This window comes from Abramis brama (genome assembly GCF_963993115.1).
Source record: "Abramis brama genome assembly, chromosome: 15".
NCBI classification, from domain to species: domain Eukaryota; kingdom Metazoa; phylum Chordata; class Actinopteri; order Cypriniformes; family Leuciscidae; genus Abramis; species Abramis brama.
Genome location: NC_139977.1, coordinates 11288168 through 11314580, shown reverse-complemented (window position 1 = coordinate 11314580; position 26413 = coordinate 11288168). Strand labels below are relative to the sequence as shown.

Below are 26413 nucleotides of genomic sequence, written 5' to 3'. Positions count from 1 at the left end.
TAGAGCTCCGAATTGCAGAGCTCGTGCAAACACATCCATACAGTATCATATGTTTTCTAAATTTTGTTGTGTGTTTATTTTGTTATTGAGAGGAAAGTGCGCAGCATATATTTACATATGTATCTAACTGTTGCTCAGCAGTGTGGGCGGCATTGGATATTCGCTAACATTATATTGCTTCTCATGTATTTCAAACATTGTTTTACCCGGGGTAAATTACCCCTAAATGAAGAACGGAAAAGAACTTCACCGTGAGTATATCGGGGCATTAAGTCTGGCCTTTGTGATTTTTGTAAACATTTTGTTTTTGTTTTGTTTTTCAGTGTACAAATAACCGTATTGCTCTAAACAGATACACTATGAGGTTCTTTTTTACTGTTGGCCTATTGCCACTCTTTATTGGCGTAGTGGAGGAATGACAGGAAATAATGGGGAACATGATTAGATAAATGTCACAACACTGTACAAAACAACAACAAAGTATATATACTCTTTACTCCAATACATTTGTAATAATGAGTAATGCAATTACTCGTTACAGTTTATTTCTGCTATACAAAAGAAGATATATCGCCATCTACAGGTGCAATTTCTTGAGTATTTTGCCCTTATCCACCCAAACTTGTCAAGAAGGCTTCATTACGTGAATGAGAGTGCATTAGCAGGTAATTCCTGAATCACAGGTGTTTCATATATGGGATGAGGACGTGGCTGCAGCTGGTGATTAGGCTTTGGGTGCGTTTACACTTGGCATTAACATGCGACCTGTATCCGGATGTTGTCCACATGCACATTGAAAAGACAAGTGTAAACGCGCTTCTGATCGGAATGTTATCCGATCAGCGTGTTCAGGTTCGGAGGTAGTCGAGGATGCATTGTGATTGGATCTCAGGGTAATGTTAACGCAATCCAGCCTTTGACTATTCAATTTTACTTATTTTATTTATCCTTTATATTGAAGAACATTTTTGAAGGATATTGGTTTGAGCAATTGAGCTTAACTAAGTCTTGAGTGTATGTAGACATTTAAGAGGCTGTTGTGTAGACCTTGGTTTATTGCAATATTAAGGTGTTCAGTTTTAGTTAGATTTTAGAAAATAAACGTGATTGCTCTCCTCACAAATACACAGTTTCTTGTTTTTCAGTGCCATGTCTCTTAAGGGACTGTCACACTGCACTTTTAATTTCAATAAATATTATTCAAACGCATGCAAATGCGTCAGACTGGAAGTGCAAGCTCATGCGAAAGTCTCACATTTCGCTGCGTTCCAAAGTTCTATTTTAGTGAACTCTGAGCTGCAAATTCGCATCATGTGAAGACGTGTGACCAATAGAAGATCGATACGTCACGCTGTGACCTCTTGGCTGAATTAAAAGAACAATATTTTTACAGCAAAGTCGAGGAGATTGTATGTTTTTTAAAAAATTTTGTGTATTACTATTTGTTATGAATTCATGTTTATAAAAAAAAGATGTTGCAGAGCGTGAAGTCATATCACGACCGTTGCAGTGTCTGAAGAAATTTTGCATGCTCAAATCTAGTGTGACTGCGGCTTTAGGTGTTGAGAGCTAGTGCATCCTTGAGCCTACATTTAGTACGAGTAAAGTATTTTAGTACTGTTAAAATCAGATAGCCTAATTTAAAACTCAAGTCGTATTGGAATTGGTGACTTAAAATTGGGGAGTTTGGTCATTTTTAGTGTGAGATATCTGTACTTTTACTCAAGTATGGTTTCCATGTACTCTTTACACCTCTGTGTAACAAATGATTAATGCAAATGTTATTACATAGTAGTTAGCTTAAATTCATTAATTTAAAGTGGGACACATTGATAAGGCTTTTTAATCCTAAAATGCTACTGTAGTGTTGCCTCTTACAGCTGGATATTAGGGTTGGATGAGCTTGTATCCAGCAGAGATGTGTTGTGCATTGACTAGACGGACTCCACATGAACGTGAGTAAATCACTGGCAGAACTGCAGGGCGGTATGACTGTATAATGCTCTGAGTGCGGTCAGAGCACAACAGCTTGTTACCGCTGATTAATGGAGACAACCGGGCACCATCCGTTAACGGCAATGCAGGCAACTGTGTCAGTGGAACACCGCTGCAGGAGGCCAAATGAGGCGAAATTGCAGCTATCTGTCTGCTGCCAATAGCACGTTAGAATCAGACCAACTTGTAGCAAGATTCCCAGTGGGTACCTTATTGCGACTGTGTTTCTGTGCAAGATTATTATAATTTTGTATTTTCTTAGTAATGTTTATATATATACACTCACCTAAAGGATTATTAGGAACACCTGTTCAATTTCTCATTAATGCAATTATCTAATCAACCAATCACATGGCAGTTGCTTCAATGCATTTAGGGGTGTGGTCCTGGTCAAGACAATCTCCTGAACTCCAAACTGAATGTCAGAATGGGAAAGAAAGGTGATTTAAGCAATTTTGAGTGTGGCATGGTTGTTGGTGCCAGACGGGCCGGTCTGAGTATTTCACAATCTGCTCAGTTACTGGGATTTTCACGCACAACCATTTCTAGGGTTTACAAAGAATGGTGTGAAAAGGGAAAAACATCCAGTATGCGGCAGTCCTGTGGGCGAAAATGCCTTGTTGATGCTAGAGGTCAGAGGAGAATGGGCCGACTGATTCAAGCTGATAGAAGAGCAACTTTGACTGAAATAACCACTCGTTACAACCGAGGTATGCAGCAAAGCATTTGTGAAGCCACAACACGCACAACCTTGAGGGGGATGGGCAACAACAGCAGAAGACCACACCGGGTACCACTCATCTCCACTACAAATAGGAAAAAGAGGCTACAATTTGCACGAGCTCACCAAAATTGGACAGTTGAAGACTGGAAAAATGTTGCCTGGTCTGATGAGTCTCGATTTCTGTTGAGACATTCAGATGGTAGAGTCAGAATTTGGCGTAAACAGAATGAGAACATGGATCCATCATGCCTTGTTACCACTGTGCAGGCTGGTGGTGGTGGTGTAATGGTGTGGGGGATGTTTTCTTGGCACACTTTAGGCCCCTTAGTGCCAATTGGGCATCGTTTAAATGCCACGGCCTACCTGAGCATTGTTTCTGACCATGTCCATCCCTTTATGACCACCATGTACCCATCCTCTGATGGCTACTTCCAGCAGGATAATGCACCATGTCACAAAGCTCGAATCATTTCAAATTGGTTTCTTGAACATGACAATGAGTTCACTGTACTAAAATGGCCCCCACAGTCACCAGATCTCAACCCAATAGAGCATCTTTGGGATGTGGTGGAACGGGAGCTTCGTGCCCTGGATGTGCATCCCACAAATCTCCATCAACTGCAAGATGCTATCCTATCAATATGGGCCAACATTTCTAAAGAATGCTTTCAGCACCTTGTTGAATCAATGCCACGTAGAATTAAGGCAGTTCTGAAGGCGAAAGGGGGTCAAACACAGTATTAGTATGGTGTTCCTAATAATCCTTTAGGTGAGTGTATATATATATATATATATTTTTTTTTTTTTTTTTATTATTTTTTTTTTAGGGCCACACTTTTTTAGGTGTCTTTAACTACAGTAGTCAACATTTTAAGTGGATCAAAAAAAGTTGTCCTAAGATGAGAACGGGTATTGTTTGAAATTCATGTATAACTTTGATGAAACGTTTTGATCCACTTCAAACCCTGACTACTGTCCCTGTACAATGTACTCATTGTTTTCATGTTGTATTGCAAAACACTTTTGCTGCTATTGTGGTGGGTTACAGGTAAGGTTAGGACAGGTTTGATGGTGTGGGCAGGTTTAAGGGTGCAGTGCACATACCTCTGCTCAGCCACGAACCGGTTCTTGGTCGAAAGCTGATGACGTAACATGCCGGTAGGCCCGCCCTCACGTGATACCGATTGGTCGATTGATAAGCTTAAATCTGATTGGCTAAAGAGTACGACTGCTCTGTGTAGGAGGAGTTCGCTGCCAGGAAAGTCTCAAAAACACACAAATCCAAGGCGATTCACACGTGAATGACGATTTGTACATTCGCATTCAAGGATAAACTCGTACATTTCAAACATTCAAAGGTTTTTGTGCACAGTTGTATTCCTACGAATTGTGTTTTGCATTTGTGAAATGTAATTTATGAATATATAATTTTATTTTGCGCGTGTGAAATGCTTTTTGTGAATTTTTTTTTTTTTTTTTCACGTGTGTGTTTTTGTGTGTACGTGAATTAGGTTTCATGCATGTGAAATTACTATGCATGTGTGAATCATGTTTTTGGCGTGAATTATAATTGAGACTATTCTGCCTCCATAAAATAATGACACCATAAGAACCATACATTAATCATTATGCATCAGCTCAACATGTGCTACTTGCTGATTCTCATGCAGAGATGACAGGAAACGCAACCCTCAATATTTTCACCCATATTTACCCATAGTAACAATAGCATATTACTTCTATTTACTCTTAATTGTTGTAATTTACAATTTACACACAAAAGTATTTAAGAGTAAATAATGTAATGGTATAAATCAACCTTATATTACATAATGTAAATAATATCTACCTTTTTTATAGTGCAAATATCTAATTATTTAAATATTATGTATTCATTTAAAAACAATTACCCCGATTTACACCTGCATCTCTTGCACCACAGCGCACTAGACTAGGCATTTGAGAGACAGCCGTGGCATTTGTATCTCAGAAGCTTGCGAAAAACAAACAACTAAGCAGTTAATTATTAAGGGTCGCTTCAAAAGTTAGTTTTGAAAACCAGGGATTTTAAATAAAATGGCAACCCTAAATAAAGACCCCAGGTGTTTAACAAAGCCTGTCCAGTTTTTGCATGGATAGTGTGTTAATTGAGGCAACCTCAAACACAAGAATGCATCATCACATAGATGAACAGACCTTCCGTTAGGGAGATAACACCATCCACTGCAATAGGGCAATTTGTCATCGCTACAGTGAGCGTGACGCTCTGGGCTATAAGACTGTGTGCATTTGGGCAAAAGAGAAAAGAAGACCAGCCTTGGGCAGAGAAGAAATGTTTACAGAGGCTTTGAGCACATATAGGTTTATATAAGAGAAATGGAGTGTATCCTTAATCAAATTAATGAAAATGTACAGAGAGTGGTGCTGTGACTAAAATGCAATTTCTTCAGTAAACAGTTATACAGAGAGTCAGTATTAGGGAAGTAATTTGACATTTAAAATAATGTCATACTACCATAAAGAATAAATTAAAAAACCTTTCAAAATAAACTTAATATTTAAAAGGCACACTATGCAAGATTTGGAAAAGCACGTAAAAGTCCTGTCAGAAAGCGATCATAAGGATGTAGTGTAACGACGCCCAGTTCCAGGAATGCACTAATATTTTGTTGGTAGTACCAGTTTGCAACAATTATGAGTTAACACTAAGTTGTCAACACTTCGGTAAAAAATGAATTTGTCGTTACACTACATCCTTATGCATCGCTTTCTGCCAGGACTTTTACGTGCTTTTCCCAAATCATGGAAGTGACATCGACGTCCGGGTTAGCGGTTGCATAAGCCATCAGGCAAGTGTTATTTAAATAAACTCCTGATGTACTTACAAACTTTCCAATGCCTCGTTTTATGAGTACAGAACCTATTTGTACTACTGTAGAAGTTTGGTACCATTCTGGGCATTATTAGTGGGGTAATTTACGAGATACACCCTTGGATCCATTAGCGCCTGCACTAAGCCATTCGGCTGATATCTCTAAATAAGCTCTAACTTTAATAATGTTCGACCAAGGGAAAATTTTTTGGTTTGAGGTCATGGTGCAAAGGACCCTAGGTTGATTTTACTCCGAACCATCCCTTTAAACTTAAAAGACTCAATGAATCATTTATTTGAATGATGAATCATTTATTTGACTAGTGATTTACATGAACTGTGCAAACAAACTGATTCAGACTTCCTAAGTGCACATTATGCTGCACAATGGAGTGTGTTCAATTGCTGCAACACGGTTTTGAAAACTATTGTTTCGCTACTGAAAGCGATTGGTCTAACTTATAGCAATAACTTTAAGTTAGCTATTCCCTCTAATACTGTAGAGAATGGAGAAGTTTGTGTTCAACATTTATCGCATATTGTGTAATTTGGCCTGAACACTGCATGTACTGTATGTAGACAAGCTCACATAGTTCAATGTGTACCACTAAATTTACTCCACTTCACATTGTATCTCACAGAAAAAATGATTGTTGTAAGGCTAAATTATCAAAATAGTGAGTAGCCTCAACTAATACAGCTCCTATTGAAAATTCCAAGAGCATGTTATAAAAAGAACCATATATCACACCCCTTATAAATGGCATGGCTTGGTATGTTTGTGTGCTCATAATGCCATGAGGTTTCAGGTAACAAGACATGACGTGAGACACACAGCACCAATATACCGTGCTCAATGTGAAAATCTAATTTTGCTTGGTGACCAGAGACAAGCTGAATTATTTCTGTGTGTGTGGGTACAGCGGAGCTTTAACCATAATTTACCTGCTTTTATAGACTCTTTATCATCCGCTTACCATGGTCATCTGACAGAATTCCAATGGTCACTCAGCACAGCAAATTTTCCATTCAGCCATAATAAAACAGTGAAATGTAGGGGCCATATTTCCTCTGTAAAGGATCCTCCTGTACCACATTTCACAGACTGTTAATCTCCATCGCCCCAACAAATGCATTGAGATTGAAGCCCGTCGAGAAGGAGCGAATCAAATTTGTCTATAGATTCAATTAACAGCTTTAATTACAGGCAACATTAAGTGCTGCATGCTGTGATAATTGCAGTTAATTGAATATTCTTTAATAGACAAAAATATTATCTTGTTTTTATTATTTTATATATTATATATATTTGACTCACAGCAGTGGAAGTTATTTGTTTATATATATATATATATATATATATATATATAAACAAACAAATAACATCCACTGCTGTGAGTCACTGGAATATAATTGAAGCTAATCAATGCATGTTAATTATAATTAAAGCAAATAATCCAACTGCTAATATCATTATCCCACTGAACATTCTGGTGAGGAAGAGCTACAAGCACAATCTGACATATTCAGCAAATTCGCTGGCACGGCCCGTTTCGATTATCACAGCGGAGCGCTGCTATGTCTCATCTCAGGTTCTCAACATCACTGATGCTCCCCAGTCATTTTCCAGTAAGACTTTAGGAAAGGAAACTGGGGCGAATGACAGTGGTTTCAAGCGATTGTGCAGTTTGGGCTTTTTTGATTGTATTCCTGTAACCAAGGGATGAGCCTAAAGATCCTATTTGAATGATTTACAATTGCTGGCAGGTGCTAAGCTAAATGGCAGGTAACGGATAAGGGAATGAGCAAAAAGCGAAACCCGTGACCCCAGAGCTGTCCAGAAATCTCAGCGTTGCAGAATTCCACAAAATTCCCAACATTTACAAGTTCTACACATTCCTGCCCCCTTCGTGGCAAATATTTTGGCTATTTAATAGGTAACACTTTATTTTGATGGTCCCTTTTAATCATTCTGTTGATTAGAAGTAACTTTTCAACTACACGACAACTAATTCTCATTAGCGTATTAGAAGACTCCTCTTTAACTCCTCCAACAGACATTCTACTGACTATAAGTAACTTTGCAAGTACATGTCAAATTATTCTAACCCTAAACCTACCAGTCTACTAATACTCTACTAACACTCTAATGACAGTTAGTAGATATATAGGTGCAACGTTACTTATAGTCAACAGAATGTGTTACCAGTCCATTGAACAGAATTCAACAAATGTTCACTAAAATCAGTGTAAGAAATCCCAGTAACACTTTACAATAACATTTCAATTGTTAACTTTAGTTAATGGATGCATGATTAACAATACTTCTATTACTTATACATTTTTAAAAACAAAATTTGTATCCGTTAACATTAGTTATTACACGGCTCTGTGGAATACTTGATTCTGATTGGTCAATCGCTCTGGGAAAGTTACTCCCAGATAACAACCGCTCAAAGCAGATAACGCAGGCTCATCCGGGTCCAAGTCAGCAGATAGGAACGTTTTTTCTTTGTGGAAGTTTTTATTTGGTGAACTAATAAAATATTAAAACTCAGTCAAATCAATATTTTGTGTACAGTTATTTAATTATGCCATCCAGTATCGTGGACTCGCTCTCTCTTGTTTCATACAATCACAGTTGCTGCCATTTTGTGACTATTGTTTTGTACACTGTTGGATTACAACGGTACGATTTTAAAACAGTTTAATCTGAAATCAATGTCTCTTATCTCCATAATTATCTATTTATAGTTGTATGACTGTATACCGTATCTCTTAAATGTCTGTTTAGTTTGAACTTGCCGTGCTGCAACCTCTCTCTCCGCGGAAGCTTGGCCTTTAAATACCTAATAAAATTGTATTTTTATTAACTAACATTTACAAAAATGAATACATGCATTAAAAATATTTGTGCTCATTAGTTAATGTTATAGCTAATGCATTAACTAATGTTAAAAACAAAGTGTTACTAAAAACCCTACAAAGAAATCAACAGATTATGTCTGGTCTCCACTATGAGCTTAAACAGAAATTTTAATCACACCATATTATTTCTCTGCTGTGTCTCAACCTTAATATTTCTTTATGCCCCTAGAAACCATAAAATAAAAGATTACACAAAAGAAGGGAACAAACGAACAGCTACATAAGGCAATTTTTAAAAACCATCTAACATTTTTATGTAAAATTGCCTAATTACTCACACATTATGAGACTCGAAGCTTGACATAGCATCTCTCGGGAGTGACTTTGGTACCCAAGCAAATTGCTTTCCCCTCTTTAACATCTGATTGTTAAAATTAATGAAGAATGACATTCAGCTCCGACTAATATAACGCTCCTGGGACAACATCAGCACGGAGGCCATATCATTGTTTCAGATATAAATAACTCTTTCGTTTCAGTCTTACAAGAAAATATTGCAGCATTTCATTAGTAAATCTGAATGCTTGGCATTTCAGTGTTCGTGGTTACTGTAGGTGACAGTTTCCTTAATTTTGTCTCAAGTAAAAGCACAATAAACAAACCCACTATCTTAGTAAAATAGTCAAGGTCTTTCCAGTAGCTCATATTGAAATAAGGCAACGCATCTGAGCAGATGTTGCAGGGTCTGTCCTAATTTGCTCTTATTGCTCTTCCTGTGGAGCTGAACAAAATACGAACAGAATTCCGCAGCTCCCCCACCCCTCGTGAGACATTTAGAATTTCCTTCCCTGCTCTGTATTCTTTTATATCGGGGCCGACACTTATACTATGGCAGTCTCTCATCAGATGAAGCACTGCTTATCATAAAAGAGTTGCAAAATACTGTAATCAAATGTCTCCTGCTGGGAATGATTCTCCTCTGCGCTGAGACGAGCACATGAAAGAAAAGTCAGCGAGTGAATGAAAAGAAAAGTTTTCACAGCGAGCTCTTCATGTTCTGGAAGACTTTAAGGTTGGATTGTTTTATGAAACTATGATTCATCCCATTTAGTGACTGTATATGCGTTTTCATGTATTTGTGCATACACTGTTTAAAGTAAAGCTTCTAATTAGAAGCAAAAAAGGCCTTCATGGCATAGCAGAATCTTTTTAAGTCCCACAAGGAACATTCATCTCTAGTTCTTTAGAGAACGCTCAGTATTGAAAAAAATGGTAACCTAAAAGATGTGCTACAAATGGTAACTTCTAAACTAATCGATTATATTCAAGATTTTTTTTTTTTTTTTATTACACATTACTGAATAAACCTAAATATACATTAGGTCACACCATCAAAACTAAATTTAAAGGTAAGATCAGGTAGAAATAGCTCCTCAATGTAACAATTGCAGGTTACCACTTTTTACATAGTACTAGTATCTCAAAGAACTTAGAAGATATCACAATTAAGAAAATAGTACTTAATTGGGGTGAATGCTATCTTTCTGCATGCTATATGAATTGACAAGAATGGGCCAATAACATATAAGAGTATCCATGATAGACAAAAAAAAAATATATATATATATATATTATATATATATATATATATATATATAAATATATATATGTCAAGTTCTTGTCAATGTACCCTTCCTTCCTTAAACAGGTAGAGTGTGGCAATGGCAACTGATAAAATGTGGATGTGAATAGAAAGTCGCTTTGGATAAAAGTGTCTGCCAAATGCATAAATGTAAAAATACTCTTTGTATTCATGTTGGTTTCCTATTGTTCATTTTTTAACCAACCTTTCGTAAACTGTTTTTAACCTCTAAAAATGTAAATGTAAATGTCAAGTAAAATATAAACTTTTTATTTCCATTACACTGAATAAACATGAGTTAAAGTTTTTATACACTTAAAGTCCCTTTTAAGTATGCTTTTAAGACAAACTATGTGCAAATTCATCAGTCAAAATCATTGCTGAGTATTTTCTCCTTAAAACTGCAGTGAACCAAAGACTCAAAAACGCGGTTTGAAATCGCTGGTGTTTCTGACGTCACAAACTACCTTGTAACCAATCACGTCAACGAATGGAGGGTTAGGTTTAGGGTTCCCCGGGGCTCTGGTCCCGCTGCTGCCGAGGCACAGCGGCGATCGCAGTCATGGGGTTCGCAAATGAATCTATCAGCGGGTTAAAGACGGGCCCAGCCTTATCTCTGCCTTCACCTGAAAGGTCCAGTGCCTTCTCTCAGGGTTTGGAAGCACGCGCTGCGGTTCCTTCCGCCCCGATTGAGGAACTAGATGTTACCAGTGTCTATGCAAGAGATACTGAGGACTCGCCACCTCAGTCTCATGCGTTTGAGGAGCTGGTTGAGGTTGTGACAAGAGCAGTTGAAAGACTGAGTATTGACTGGCCAGCAGATAAGCAGAATGTTCATTCCAAAAGCAAGCTGGACGAACGCTTCCTGCCATCACAACCTCAACGGCGGGGCCTACAGTTTTTCCCCGATCTCCACACTTAGGCGTCGAGATCATGGGAGAAACCGGTTTCATACAGAGTGTATAGTGCACAAACATCAAACTATTCCTCTATATCAAATTATAAAGAGCACGGTTATGGGGTGATGTCAAAAGTGGAAGAGACGCTCTCTCCCCCGATGCATCTAACTGCATCTTCCCTAAAGGCCCCGGCATTACCCACTAAGCCAGTCAGAACCACATCTTTGCTAGAGGGTAAAGATTATTCAGCCGCTGGTCAGGCTGCAGCATGCCTTCACACCATGTCGCTGCTGCAGGCCTACCAAGCTGTGTTGTTAGGAGACATGGACGAGGGCAGGGAATTGGTCCTGACGTTTGTGAACTACGCCGAGCCACAGATTTATCTCTCAGGGCCACCAAGGAGACGGCTAAATCCATCGGCCGCTCTATGGCAGCCCTGGTGGCCACTGAGAGGCATCTGTGGCTCAACCTAAGCAATATTAAAAAGAAGGACAAGAATTTTCTTATGGATGCGCCCCGTCACCTTCTGGCCTCTTCGGCGACGCTGTAATTTCAGTCGTCAAGAGGTTCCAGGAGGCAGCCAAGTAGGCGGCCGCTTTCCAGAAGCTCCTCCCCCGTCGCTCTCATGTCTCCGCGGCTGCTGAGCGGGAGCAGCCCCAAACTTCCAAAGCCAGCTCCACACCGTGCCACCAAGAAGCAGAGCGTAGCCTCCCGTGTTCCCCCACAGAAAGGCTGGGGACAAGGAGGGCGCTCTCAGCCGCAGTCTTCGAGGGGTAAGACGGATCTGAGGACCGTCATTATCTCCCAGAAGGCTGCGGGGAAGAGGTCCTGACACCCGAGGGTTCAGGCCAGTGAGGGCAGTCCCCCATGAAGTGGAGCGGTTAAGACATTTCAAAATAAATCCAGGTGCTTGTTTATAATTAAAAGTCCTGCATTGTGCAGATTTTTTTTCCCTAGTTATTATTAGTATTTTGGTTACACAATACACTGTATCTGGTATTTAATTCAATGTTTAAAATATACATAATCCCATAATTATTACATAAAAAAACAGTATTACATAAAAAAACAAAAAAATCACAATTACTGAAATAATTAAAAACCTAGTGTACTTTTTGAATTCAAATAAATAAAATCATTTTGCTATGTCTCATTGTATCTCTTTTAATTAAGGAAAAACAAATTATTTTATCAATTTGCATTGCAATAAAGTTCTTTGTGCCTAAATTTTTCATTTTCTAGGGGAAAAAAGTAGGTGTCAAGCCCTGCAAGTCATTGGTTGAGTCAGATTTTTGAAAGATTTGCCCAATCGAAAGAGGTTTTGTCAATGTCAAAGACCAAATATTAGAGTGAACATTGCTATTTGTTAAGTATTGCTTGGACTGACAGGTGTAAAGTTGTATTCTGAGTTGATCAGATGTGTTCTGATGGCAATTGAAGTTGTGTTTACCCTAGACTCACTCTCAGCTGTCATGACATTAGAGCGTAGATCTATTGGCAGGAGCTCTTAAGATTGTTTCTAAGCTATAGACTCGTAAAAGGAGACAGGCATTTATCTCAGTATTAGAGTAGCAGGATTTTCCTGACCTCAAAATGTGCACATCCTCCCTGTGTGGTCCACCAAACTAATTCAGATGCCTGGCATCACCCCAGAAACACTTGAGATAAAATCCGAAAGAGAAACATTCAGTTCTAAATACTCCTGTTCTCGCTGCAGTCCGTTGCTGGGTTTGAGTGGATGCAAGGTAATGAACTGTGGCTTAGGGAAAATCATTGGGGGAAAATGGATGTACACAGGCTTGAGTAATCACTTTAAAGGAAGTTTAGCTCTACCTTTGAGACAAGCAAAGCTCCATGATCAAATACAGCACAAAACAACCTTGAACAGTCCAGGATTTTTTTTCACCTCCCAAAATAAATCATAAAAAAAAAAAAAAAAAAAAAAAAAAGATAAATGGGGGGAAAAAACATAAATATATATATTCTACCCATCTGGGGTTTTAATGTTGGAAAGCACTGCCAAGTGCTTCTTGTTTTCATGCCAAATGTGACCAGAAACTGAGAGGCCTTTTCAAAACGATTTGTGCCAATATTCTTTCAACATGCTAATAGGACTAGAGAATAAATGGGCCAATATGCCTTTAATAATAATCATAATAATAATAATAATAAAGATGCTATTTTGTCTCTGTACTAAAGCCAAAACTGTTAAAATAATATCTGGAAAATGTTTACTTTCTATCAACTATACAGCAATAAAATAAAAATCAACGGAATAACATTTTGATTAAAACAACAATATCATTCAGTAGTTGTGTCAAAATCAATGATTACTTTAACACGTTGACTCCCTGACGAAGGCTTGTATGCCGAAATGCGTCGTAGTGTTTTAAAGGTTTAAAGACCAAGCCATAACAATAAAGGCTTTTTAATCTTTCTAAAGAGAGTACCTTGGAGTTTCCTGAATTTTTGATTACTTTAACATGTTAAGTTTAACAGCGCTGAAAAAATGCATGTGTAGAATCCCCCACCCCCTCAAACCTCCTTGTCCTCAGACCCCAGTTTGAAAACTTGTATGTTAGACAATATTATTGCAAATGGTATTGAATTTATTTTTGAAAGCAACAAATAAATGTCAAATGTTTCATTATTTTGTAGTAGTTGCTTTGCCATTGTTTTTGGAGGGTTCTTAAATGTGTGAAATGGACTTTGACATCAAAGCTCAGGATGTACTTATTGAATTATACCACTGTATCAATTACCAACACAATTCGTACAAGAAGGACAATGTCTCATGCCAGCCTGTGGTTAAAATTTGTTCTGTGAGGCTCAATTAGCACTTCAGCTTTCTCTTTGTTGACTGTGCCAAACAACTGTGTGATGGGAACAGGGCTAAGGCTTTCTGTGAGCATAAAAAAGTTTAATACCCTCAAATGTGTTATAATTTAAATGTTCACTCACCCATAACTCGTAATCTCTCTGCACCAACTACCACCTCATGGTCGTCCGCAGAAAAGAGCAGTTTTCCTGCAGTTGATTTTACCTCCAGCATTTTGCCCCGTGCATGAACTCCATGAGAACCTGGCAAAAATATATTTTACAGTTTATGAAGAACATTTTCCATGTGTCACCAAAGAATCTAGCTCAAATTATTATATATATATATATTAGGGGTGTAACGGTACATGTATTCACCCTGAACCGTCACGGAATGTACGTCACGGTTCGGTGAACACAGTCACAGGCGATCCACACTCCAATCCAGAAGGGGGCGTGCACGGTAATGCAACGCTGTTTGCTTTCCGTCACAACCATAGACAGTATATAAAATGGACACAGCGACCCCATTGGATTCAACGGAGACAAGTGAAGTCAATTAGAAGCACTCGCTTCCTGATGGCTGAGCGTACTGCGCAGACTCAAACTGAGCTTGACGACGTAGATGTGACGTGAGCAACCCGTCTGTCTTCTAGTAGCTGTGCCGAGAGAAATCTGAATCATTCCCTTCCGAAACTTGCAGAGACGGAGAGCGTGAGTAGGAGGTGTCCATGAGCTAGGAGCAGGAGCAACTTTTGCTAAGTATTCTGATTAATTATTTTGTCATTTTGCCTCCACGTCCCCCCGATTGCCCGCGAGCTTCTCCTCCTGTCCATACGGTAATTTATCTACTGTTATCTAATTTATCTACCAGAGTCGCGTGGTTATGACGCAATCGTTAGCCTATTTTTACAAAAATTGCTTCTACAGGGCCATAACGTAAGATACAAGGTAATGGAGCCTTTTATACATTGTCGTGTTTCTTTAGAAATTAACAATGGACAAAAGGAGTCTTTAAACGCCTCAGATGTAAAGTTATTCGCTGTCAAAGTGACGCCAAAATGAATGGGAGTCAATGGAATGCTAACAGCAGGTGGGGGTCCGCTAATCAATGGAATCAAACGGAGTATTTTAAGTTGATTCCGCTGTTATGAGACAAAATCATTTGGCATTATGCCGATTTATAGTCCAGTGATTAAATGTGCGTATCCTGGAAATAGAATACCTCAGGTGCCACTTAACTCGCTGTCTCTTCGTGGAAAGGTGAAGAAAGCTCAGATTTACAATGGCACATTTTCTCCTTCTCGCTCATCTTTCCGTGATTTCTTGAAAAAGCGCAATATTTAACTTTGTGCATCCGTCATTGTCACCGCATGTTAATGAACTCTTGTGCGCGAAGAAAATGACAGCGCATGCATAGCGCACAACACCTTGATAAAACCAATGAGTTTGAAAACAGCCGTTGCATTTTACCGTGCAACATTGGTCAATCTTTCAGTTAGAGTAACAAATCAACAATTCCTTATTTTTTATTTTTATTTTAAGCAATGAGGAATCTCAAACAATATCAAATTACATCATCCAGATGTGCCAATCACCGAAGCTAGGCAGAAAAAGACTACAGGAGTGCAACAATGAATCTCTGCACAAGTTTTATTTTTCATTATTCCATTAATTTTGTACTTAATTTTGTACTTTTGTACTTTATTTTGTATAAAACAAGAGATGCTTTTCAGTATTGTAGCTGATTGTGAACCAGATAACTTTTGTTTTTTACTAGCCCTACAAAAAAATAGGACCTATGCAAGAGTGCATTCTGTTTACTGCTTAAAACACTAAAGGAGGCAGTACTATGCCAAATACCTCAGGGAGACTGAGTGCCACTAGGTGAAACAAACTGTAATACTGTACATCAATATGTTCAAAAAATAATAATAATAATAATAATAAAAAAAAAAATAGTATTAGGGGTTTGTTGCTTTTTCCTGTTGTACCAAACTCGTATCGAACCGTGACCCCAAAACCGATCTATGTAACCGAAACGTGACGTCTGTGTACCGTTACATCTCTAAAATATATACTAACAAGCAGCAAGCAATTAAAATATTTGCCATTTGCCACATTCATGACTTTTCTGACCAGCTAGTATACAATGCACATTAGAATTCAATGAATGAAACATATACTTGTTCTTACACTTCCACTTAATTTAGTTTTGTATACAGTTGTTCTAGCACCATAACTCAAGTGAAAGTCACTTAACTAGTCCATTTAAGGCTAAATTACTTTCATTAAAATATAGCCTTACTAGTACGCTATTAACCAGGACATGCATCCGTGCACATGCAATTACTGCGCTGTAATGAAGTCTCTAGTCACAGTTATAAAGGCTACATCATGAGAAGGATGAGACTATAACAATCTGGCTATCAAATAACCCTTTAACTCTTTCAAAATAGTAATTTAACCATCTGTCCCATAAAATCTAACATTATTGCTGCCTGGATTCATTTTCCTCCTGTGAGCGGATTGGCCCATATAGTCGCCTCCTGAGTTCAGTGAATATTTCATTTCATGCTATCTACCCTAATATAAACGCCCACAGAGATGGGGCGAGAAATCTTCATTCCGATTTATAGTCTGCGAAATCTTGGGGAGCAAGACCATTATAATTATCACAAAGGGGTTGCATGAGGGGTTTTAAACAATTCTTAGCTTAAGTGTGTTTGTATTTGTGTGCTTACCTGCAACGAGTTGAGATACTAATTGCTTCTTCTCGTTGAGGATGTTGACAGACACGTTCTTAGAAGACTGCAGGAACAATGGGCTTCCCTGACATTAAAAAGAAGAGTTAACAAATAATAAATAAATAAATAATAAATAAATAAATAAATAAATGCAACTTTTTTACTTGTAATGCAAAAAAAGAGAAAAATACAAATTGTCTTCCACACTGTAAAAAGTGGTAACCTGCAATTGTTATGTTAAAGGTGCAGTAAGCGATTTCTGAGAATCATTGTTGAACACTGTTGATATTTCAAATCAACCCAAACAAACACACCATTGCTCATAGCTCCGCCCCCCAAAAATGCCCAAACACGTAATGCAAGAATAGATGTCTCTTTATCATGGCAGAAGCAAAGCAAAATAATGCTTCTTGAAAAATAAAGCGAAGATGACGCACTAACGACAAGGAATGTAATGTCTCTCAGCCGTCTCTCTTTCAACAGTCTTTCTTCAAATCTCCCTCTAGCTCACTCTCTCCTCCCCAATAATGAGTGGACACGCCCCCTGCTGCTGATTGGCTACAAGTTTGTTGTGGTGATTGGTCCAATCCACTTTCAACAGTGTTTATCAGAAATTGCTTACTGTACCTTTACTGAACTCTGAATCTCTCTCTCTCTCTCATGAAAAAATCAGCCAGTGCAAAATACACACAATCAAGATACATTCTCCGAAAGCAAGTCTTAATATTTTATGTAGTCATGCTAATCAGGTGAATGTGTCTTTTAAGGCTGTTTAAATATTGTATCAGGAAAATAAGACAACAATACTTGTTAAAAAATATTTTGCAGTGTTACACGTTCGCCTGTGAGTGCACAATATAAGCATTTGTGAAGTCTCTCCTCAGGCAGGGTTCTGTGCAAACACTTGGTAAAGATTTCTCTCTATGCTTAGGGGCTGATCAAACATTAACACAGCATGCATGTCTGGGTTGATTTAAGTGTTGGGCAGATGGTCTCCTCCAAGAATATATATATATATATATATAAATATATATATATATATATAAATGCAAGGCATTAATCTGCATACAGCTGAAAATAGTAAAACAAAATACAGATATCTGTCATAATCTTGAACAATATTTCAAGCTTCAGTTGACTCTTTAAATAAAGATACTGTGTTGCACATTAAAACCCAGAGATACATCTTTAATTAAATCATGCATTTTAGATTTGCTGCTCTGTTTTAACTCAAGTGTAAAATGCTTTCTTTTCAGATGCTCTTCATTATTGTGGGAACATCTGCAAAAAATAGGTCAGAAACAGAAAAAAATGTCTACTGCAGTTGTGTGAGGCTAATTAAGAGGAACACAAGCTATATTGATATGCACATATCTTTCATTACATTCCTTGCCATTGAGGAAATTTAAATCAGGAAAATACATATTTACATCTTAAATTCTAAAGGTTTTTTTTTTTGTTTTTTGTTGGTTGTTGGCTTGACATTAACTTTTTTACTCACCAGCCACTGTGGCTAGTGGTTTTCCAAAGTCACTCAACATTTTCATTGTCCACAATTTTGACATCGATACCATGGGGAAAAACTGCCATATAGATATTTTAATATAATCTCATAATTTGGCAGTAGGTATATTAGGCTGCTGTCACTTTAAGACCTGACGTACTGTTTACATTCACATAAAAACATACGTTAACACTCGCCAAGACCGGCATTTTGACATTACTTTGTGTGTATTTGACTGTTTAAGCGCAACAAGCAGCGAAAAATAACTAAATTTTGTACTGAGAAGAGGCTTTATGCTCACACACTTTGGGTGTATATTCATCCAGAGCAAATACAATTAGTGAGTGAGGGGAGGCGGGTTTGTGTGTTACTTGTTGTCGGAGAGATGAGAGATTAGAAAGTGCAGCTTGTATCGTGTATCTATTCTGTGGGAAATGATTATTGGAAGCGTTTCAGATATTTCAGTATCGATATGTATCGAGAAATCAATATTTTTGACAACACTACATTGCACTTTTTATAGTTTATTATTATTTTATTTAATTATTTCAGTTTATTATTTCAGATGCCTTTTTAAAAGACTACAATTGAAAAATGTATATATTATACATAAAATTCAATCCGCCAAACTGGTTAAAAGGAGTCACTGCTGAAGTCCACACGCAGTTGGTGAGTGTTAAAGTCAAGCCCTGGTTATATATCAATTATAACACTATACTGTATACATGATTGAACATCACACAGTATGAACATCAATATGTTACAAAAATCTGACATATTTCAGAAATGCAATGAGAAAAAAACGACCAGGTGATTATTAAAGAGGCGGGGTTAGAAAAAGTTGGAAGGATTTGTGACACCAGCCGAAAAGGAAATTAAAGGCAGAGCAAATTTTTAAAGAAGACATTTTTTGTGAATCGTGCAGAATACAAACTAAAATGTGCAATGACAAAGTAAACAAGGTCAATTCTGACATTAAAGTCTCAAAGTAATAGAAATGTGAACCAGATTCATCATATGAGAGTTGTTTACACAGAGAAACATCAGGAATGCAACAGGTGTTCAATTATTCATATGCTGTGACCTTCTGAATAAAACATCTAAACATCTAGGTCCGTGTACTTTTTCGTTCATTCATTATTCTATTTCGGAATGAAAGATGAAATTTAAAAAAGGGTGCAGCTTTGTTTTTTGTTTAAAAGAAAAAAGCAGAAATGGCTGTATTTTGTTTTCCGAATGTATTGTTGTCATAGTATTAGAAAATTGGACGACATTTCCGATCGTTTTTTAATTTGTAATATTTATTTGTACGTTTATTGTATTTCATTTGACTGATCCTATCTTTACCCGGAAGTAAATTACACCGTCGTGCGAAGTCATAGATAGCCTATATGTCGGACATGTAACCTATTTATGTCCGACACGGTCAGACATGTATTTATCATTGAGTCCAGATAAAATGTATGGTTTTGATATTAAGATAATCTACTTCTTTTTCAAAATATAGTGCATAGTGTTAGTAGGCCTAAGTTTATTAGTCACTTTCTTCCACTTGAGTAAACTTAGGGGGGGATGCGTGGGATTTCCCCCTTTCTGGTCAATGTATCCCTGCCTCTGCTTAATAATTTTTTATCCCCGGTGGGGATAAATTCCCCCCCCCCCCCCCCCTCAAAGTGATCAGTGCTACTACACTAGTGGCGAGACAAATAATAAAACTTATCACGGATCCCTGGTTTGATTAAAGTAAATTTTATTTTAAAATGCGCTACTTTGGCTGGCTCTGATATAGCTGCCGCAGCCTCTCTGTAATCACCACTCTGCAGACTTGCTCAATGTCCCGCCCACTGCGCTATCTGATTGGTTACACCTCACAAGTAATAGCCTATTGCCACCCAAAACTAAAAAAAAACAAAAAAAAACTTTTAATATATTCTAATTTTGTCAAGAATTATAAAAAATCGTCAATAAGCTCATAATGTATACTAAAATAGTCTAAATGTTTAGTTTTAAAAACCATTTTAAAAAGCTGGCTATGTCTATTTTGATGTTTCTGAGCAAGTTCAGCAGACAGTGAGGTTCGGGTTTGTTCCGATCAGAGCTCGTGAGCGGAGAGCGCATTTCTGAATATTCCGCTCCGCTCGTTCATTCCGCAGGGTCGCTCGCTCAACCCAGAATGGCCTGAGCCTGGTTCGAAAATATGTGGAATAAGGGCTGCCTCCGACTAATTTTTTTTTTTTTTCTAGTCGACTAGTAGATGATCATTTAAGCCATTCGTGGACAAATCGCCTCTTTATATTTATTTAATTAGCCTACTTAAATATGCTATATAGCCTACATGATAATGAGCGTTATGACCGCACGCATAAATCTTGCCACAAAGAACCGGTTAAAGTAATGATTATGAATGTGTCTAAATTAGCAAGGAGACATTTAATTGTTTATTAATAAACAGGTGTTTTCTGTGTCGCTGCAAAGATGAAGTTGACGATGCAGACTTGCCATGAACGCCAGAGAGAAATGCACATTTCATATGGATTACATAATCAGAGAGTAGCCTATTTCTTTTGGTTTTGAATATTTTCGTTTAAAAGTAGACATTTCAAGCTTTCTGTAATAGATAGCCCATACTTCTCAAATCTGTGAGGCACAAGCTGAGTTTTGGCGCCCTCCAGTTCACGTGCAATGCAAGTGATTGTGCCGGCGCCTTATTACATTGCCTGCTATATATTTGCTTCTTATTTATTAAATACGGGCAATTGGTTGATAAAACATTGATCACGAAAATCTTTTAAAAAGAGTTTTCTACAAAACAAAACTTAATGAAGTGTCCAAAATCATGTTTTACCAAAAACAGCGCCGTTGCTAGGAGGGCGCCAGCGCCTCTGCCTCGCGAGTGGATGATAGCCCTGAAGACGCCTAGCAATGATATACTTTTAGTGGTAGTATACCTTTAGTTAAGTTATACTTTAAGAGTCTTAGTAGCGTGCTAAGAGACAACGTCAATGGAAAATGCAGCCCAGGTATGATGCGTAATGGAGATTCCAAAGCGCTCTTCTTTTGTCAGAACCATGAAGAGCGACCGCGGATAGGTCCGTCCTATGCACCGAAACTTTTAACTATGCAACAAAATATTTAAAGAGCATCAAGCTATTAAAATCTAGATTATGTATACGCACAGATAATATAACAGTAGGCTATATTAGTCAATATTTTTTTATTAGGTTAAACAGTGATTGGATAACGTTTTTAATTTAACGTTTTTAATTTAAGGCCCACCCACAATTGGTCTGGCCCATCCAAAACGGAATCCTGGCGCCGTGCCTGGGCTAAAGCAAAGTTTTTTTGATTGCTCACTCACTCTTGAGCGTCTGGCGCGAGTGATTTCAATGTTAAGTCAATGTAAAGACGTATTTACACGCGTCTAGATGTCCTGAATGAGGCGTTGAATGAGGCGTTTAGCGCGGAGCGTAGACGTGAATGAGGCGAATTGACTAACACGGATTTATAATGCATCTGTCTTTTCTATCATTTCACTGTATCTCAGTATCGCGATGTAAAGTTAACGTTATTACTTTAACAGCAGCAGTAAAACTGTTTCTACTGTGATGGTTTAACTTTGCAATCAATCCATGGTTCAGCAGAGGCTGATATAGCCTATGACAATAGATGACATTGCGGCTAATGTATCTGATCCTGTCCATTAGCTTTGATCCATGTACGGCTTTTCAGAATGTCACCAAGTACAAATATTTATGTAATATTTCAACACGAAAACTCGCTAGCTAGCTGGGAACAATGAAAAGGGTCCAGAGCAGCATATCATCATATTTTACAGGACCGTCACAAAAAAACCTAAAACCTAAAACTGCAAATGAGAATGTTACTACATGTACGATGGACGGCAACTCCCAACTCACAGTCCCAGGTTGACTCAAATGAACAAGGACCACAGTGTTGGGAAAGATAAGCTATTAGAGTAAAAATATTGCGTTAGGCTACTTCATGAGTTAATAAGAAAAAAGATTTTACAATTCCTGCAAATGCAGTGATGAAGTTCATGTTCTCATGATTTATTTTTATGAATAAAAATGTTTCAAAACATCCCCCCCTCTGTTTTTTTCTCAAATCGCACCCTGTATATATATATATATATATATATATATATATATATATATATATATATATATATATATATATATATATATATAGGCCTATAAGTAGCGATAGTTCATTCTAAATTTACTCAAGTGGAAGAATGTGACTAATAAACTTAGGCCTACTAACACTATGCATTATATTTTGAAAAAGAAGTAGATTATCTTAATATCAAAACCTTACATTTTCTCTGGACTCAATGATAAATACGTGTCGGACATAAATAGGTTACATGTCCGACATCTAGTGTATATATCTATGACTTCGCACGACGGTGTAATTTACTTCCGGGTAAAGATAGGATCAGTCAAATGAAATACAATAAACGTACAAATAAATATTACAAATTAAAAAACGATCGGAAATGTCGTCCAATTTTCTAATACTATTATTTGATGACAACAATACATTTGGAAAACAAAATACAGCCATTTCTGCTTTTTTTCTTTTAAACAAAAAACAAAGCTGCACCCTTTTTTAAATTTCATCTTTCATTCTGAAATAGAATAATGAATGAACGAAAAAGTACACGGACCCATCTATAACATCTAAAATGTACCATCTAACATACATCAAAAAAAAAAAAAAAAGGTTTGGAATATTACATTTGAAGGCATCATCACAAAAGAGAGTGTGAAATAATGAAGAATAGTAGTAAAACGTTTAATTTCTATTTTAATGAATCTGATTATAGTAAATTATTTGATATCCTTTATTTAAAAAATAAAATTCCATTAAATTTTGTGTGCTTCAGTATGTGGCAGTCAGTTAAGCACTAGCGGATCAATTGGTTGGTAGATGCATCCCCAGGTTGCTATGAACTAGAAGAGTGGCAACATCTGGTGAGTTACTGTGGTTACAGTTCTGTGCCTATGGCACTTTATGGGAATGTTCCTGCAATGCATCTTCTGCAACTTGCTTTGAATGAAAGCATCTGAAAAAAAAATAAATAAAAAAAAAAAAAAAAATATATATATATATATATATATATATATATATACTGTATATATATATATATATATATATATATATATAAATAAAGTAAAAGAATTGAAAGTGGGGGGGAAATCACATTATAAAATAAATGTTTTCCTCCAAAACACCAGGGGTATGATTAATTCTGAGCACGACTGTATATATATATATATATATATATATACATATACTGTATATATATATATATATATATATACATATATATATATATATATATATATATATATATATATATATATATATATATATATATACATATACTGTATATACAGTCTATATCTATATATCTATCTATATATGCAGCCAAGGTAGTCTAGCAACTCTCCGTTGAGTGTCGAGCTGGAAAAAACAAACTCTAATCAGGCCAATCAAATGGTGTATAGAGTCGGTGGGCGGGCTTAACATAATGATGGCAGAGTTGTGACGGTTTTGCGTGAATTTGAACTTGAAAACAAAGAATGGCTGCTGCTGGTGAACAACAGTCTTTCGAATCGGCTTTGGCCGCGACTCTGGAGGACTTGGAGTTAAACTTTTCTTAGAGAAAAGAACAAAGAACGGCACTTAAGTCATTCTTAAAAGAGGAAGATGTGTTCGTAGTTTTGCCGACCAGATACGGCAAAAGTTGAATCTATCAACTAGCTCCGCTGGAGGGAAAACGCTCTGGTTGGTTGTAGCGCTATCCTATTGCGTGCAGAGGGAATTTGAAAGACAACCGTTTATCCCGCTCTTCGGATTGAGCCGTGCCAATGGTGAGTTGCCAGACCCAACATCTTGATGTAGGTCTGGCTTGCCAGGCTAACTTTACGCGGCACACTTATCCTACAAGCTGCCTAAGTGTAAAATTTGTTCATTGTAGAAATTAAATATAGGTTCATCTTTGTTAAAGCTGTATTGTATTCTATTAACATTAACGACACAGACAACAGCAGGAAAATTAGGCTGCTGTCACTTTAAGGCCCAATGCACAGACTGAATACACTGACACACATCCGGTTTCTTTCTCAACTGTTCACTTATGATATAAGAGAAAACTTGTCGAGACAGGTATTTTGACATCATTTTGTGTGTATGTGTCCATTCAAGTGCAAGTAAATGCGAAAGAGGAATCAATTTCATCCATAATTAATGAACACACTTATCATCATGATTGCTATCTTGGAGAAAAATCCCACTCCAGTAAGTTAACATGTCCCTGACCCCCAAAATGGCAAAAATGTTGGTACTCAAAAGCGCTTCCCTCCACGTTTTCTGCTTTGCGTCGTTTATTTTTACCATGCATGCATACCATGAGTCTTTCATTTCCTACTGCAGTGGATGGGAGTTTCCTCTCATCACCAGTCCTATCAGGCCATTGCTATTCACCTCACCTCATCTCCTCTGTCTGTTTCTTTCTATCACTCTGTCTTTCACTCTCTCTAGTCTCACTCGTGCTAGACAGATGAGATAACGCCAGCACCCTACACATTATCAAGCCATCCATCCACTGCAGCCTCACTGATATTATTACGCCCGGACATTGTGTGAGAGAGAGAATGTATGTCCTCCTTGCTATCGCGCAGACACCATGCTGTCAGGTCCTGATGTGCACTTACTGGTCTGGACTGGATTTCTTTGGCATACAGCGGCTGAAGGAATTCCGAATCGCCCTCCAGTTTCAGGCCTCTTTCTGTGATACGCAGGTTACCCATGCCATCCTGTAGAAAGAGGTGGAGAGAAAGAGAGGAAAAGAAAGGGAGAGAGAAATACAACAGGTTAATGACATGAATGAATAGAGTTTTTTTAAAAACATTTTTAGATTATGACATGGAAGTAATTTGGAAGAAATTTATGTAATTAGAATTTGCCTCACTGCAATAAATGAATGAATCTTTGTCTTAAACAAATATATCTTAATCAGTATTTTTGTCCAGTAACAAATTGTAAACATTCGTTAAATAATATTTAAATGGAAAGCAAAATGACATTTTAAAAAGCTAAATTTAAAGCAAGACTTCTTTATCAATTAACATAAAACCTCTCAAAACTTTTTTACATTTATGCTTAAAAAAATGCCAATGAGGTAAAAAAATAATAATAATAATTCAATGTATATTTTCTGAAAACAAGTATTAATATTTTACATGATTGTGCTTCTCAATAAATCTACAGTGTCTTCTTTTAAGGGTGTTTTCACTGGAAAATAAGAAAACAAAAACACTGTTTAAACTTCTTTCTTTTTTTTTTCTACAGTGATTTATATAATGTCAACGAGACATCCCTCAGATGTTTTTCGATGTTAAAGAATTAAAATAGACAATTATAGATTTATAAAACAGTGGTTTTCAAACTGGGGTCCAGAACCCTCATGTCACAACAAGTTTTAGGCAGTTTGCAGAAAATTTCAGTGAAAAACAAGGTGTAAATAATATATTTTCAGATAAAAAAATAATACATCCCCCCTTGTTTTTAGCAGTAAAAAAAATCAACACCAAATCCAGATTTGTTTAGTCAAAAAATCTCCTCAACAGAAATCCCAGAAGAACATCAAGTGATTCAAATCAAGTAATATAATAACAAATATTTCACTTTCCATTGACAAGGAAAACTTTAACAAAGCAAGCAGATTCAACAAACCTTCAGCACTTTTCGTGAGCCATACGAAACTCCATAATTTCAATAGGAATCAATGAAAGAATTTGCCGCGTTGAGCAACAAAAAAGGTGTTTGGTTTTCTATTGACAATATAAAATAAAATGTGCCCAAATTTCACTAATGTGAAATTAGTGTAGCCATATTTATTGTAGACATAGCACTTCCCTTAGGATGTACTATATATTTACACCATATAATAATATTTATAACAACTACGAAGAGCTGCACGTGCAAGTGACGGGCTTTCGGGTGTACGAGCACTGCTTGCACATCGTATTTGCCACTAGAACCGCCCACGATTTGACTGTTTTGTTTGTCTCTCATTGAAAATGAACTAGGGACTTGTGCTTTCCACATCCCATGTGAAACTGTGTTTATATCGAACCAAGTGGAAGGTTCCTGCCAGCCCAACCTTAGGGCGGCCCGCCAGGAATTCTCCCAGTTCTCCCGATGGCCACTCCGGGCCTGCACTAAGCATTAAATGCATGCAAATGTGTTTTGATACAAGGTCCCAATAGCTCAGCTTGCTATTTTAACATTACTCTTACAGTAAACATAGACTG

The 26413-nt window shown here is 37.2% G+C and overlaps 1 protein-coding gene across 3 annotated transcripts in view; it reads right to left on the bottom strand.

Moving 5' to 3' along the window:
• Positions 1 to 26413, bottom strand: part of sgcd (sarcoglycan, delta (dystrophin-associated glycoprotein)) — a 205297-nt gene that overhangs the window by 22889 nt on the left and 155995 nt on the right. For all 3 annotated transcript variants that reach the window (XM_084136910.1, XM_084136908.1, XM_084136909.1), the window contains exons 3-5: positions 24812 to 24913; positions 16562 to 16649; positions 13962 to 14081 (exon numbers count right to left, since the gene is read on the bottom strand). In XM_084136910.1, coding sequence (XP_083993036.1) covers positions 13962 to 14081; positions 16562 to 16649; positions 24812 to 24913 — 310 coding nt within the window. The remainder of the gene's footprint in view (positions 1 to 13961; positions 14082 to 16561; positions 16650 to 24811; positions 24914 to 26413) is intronic.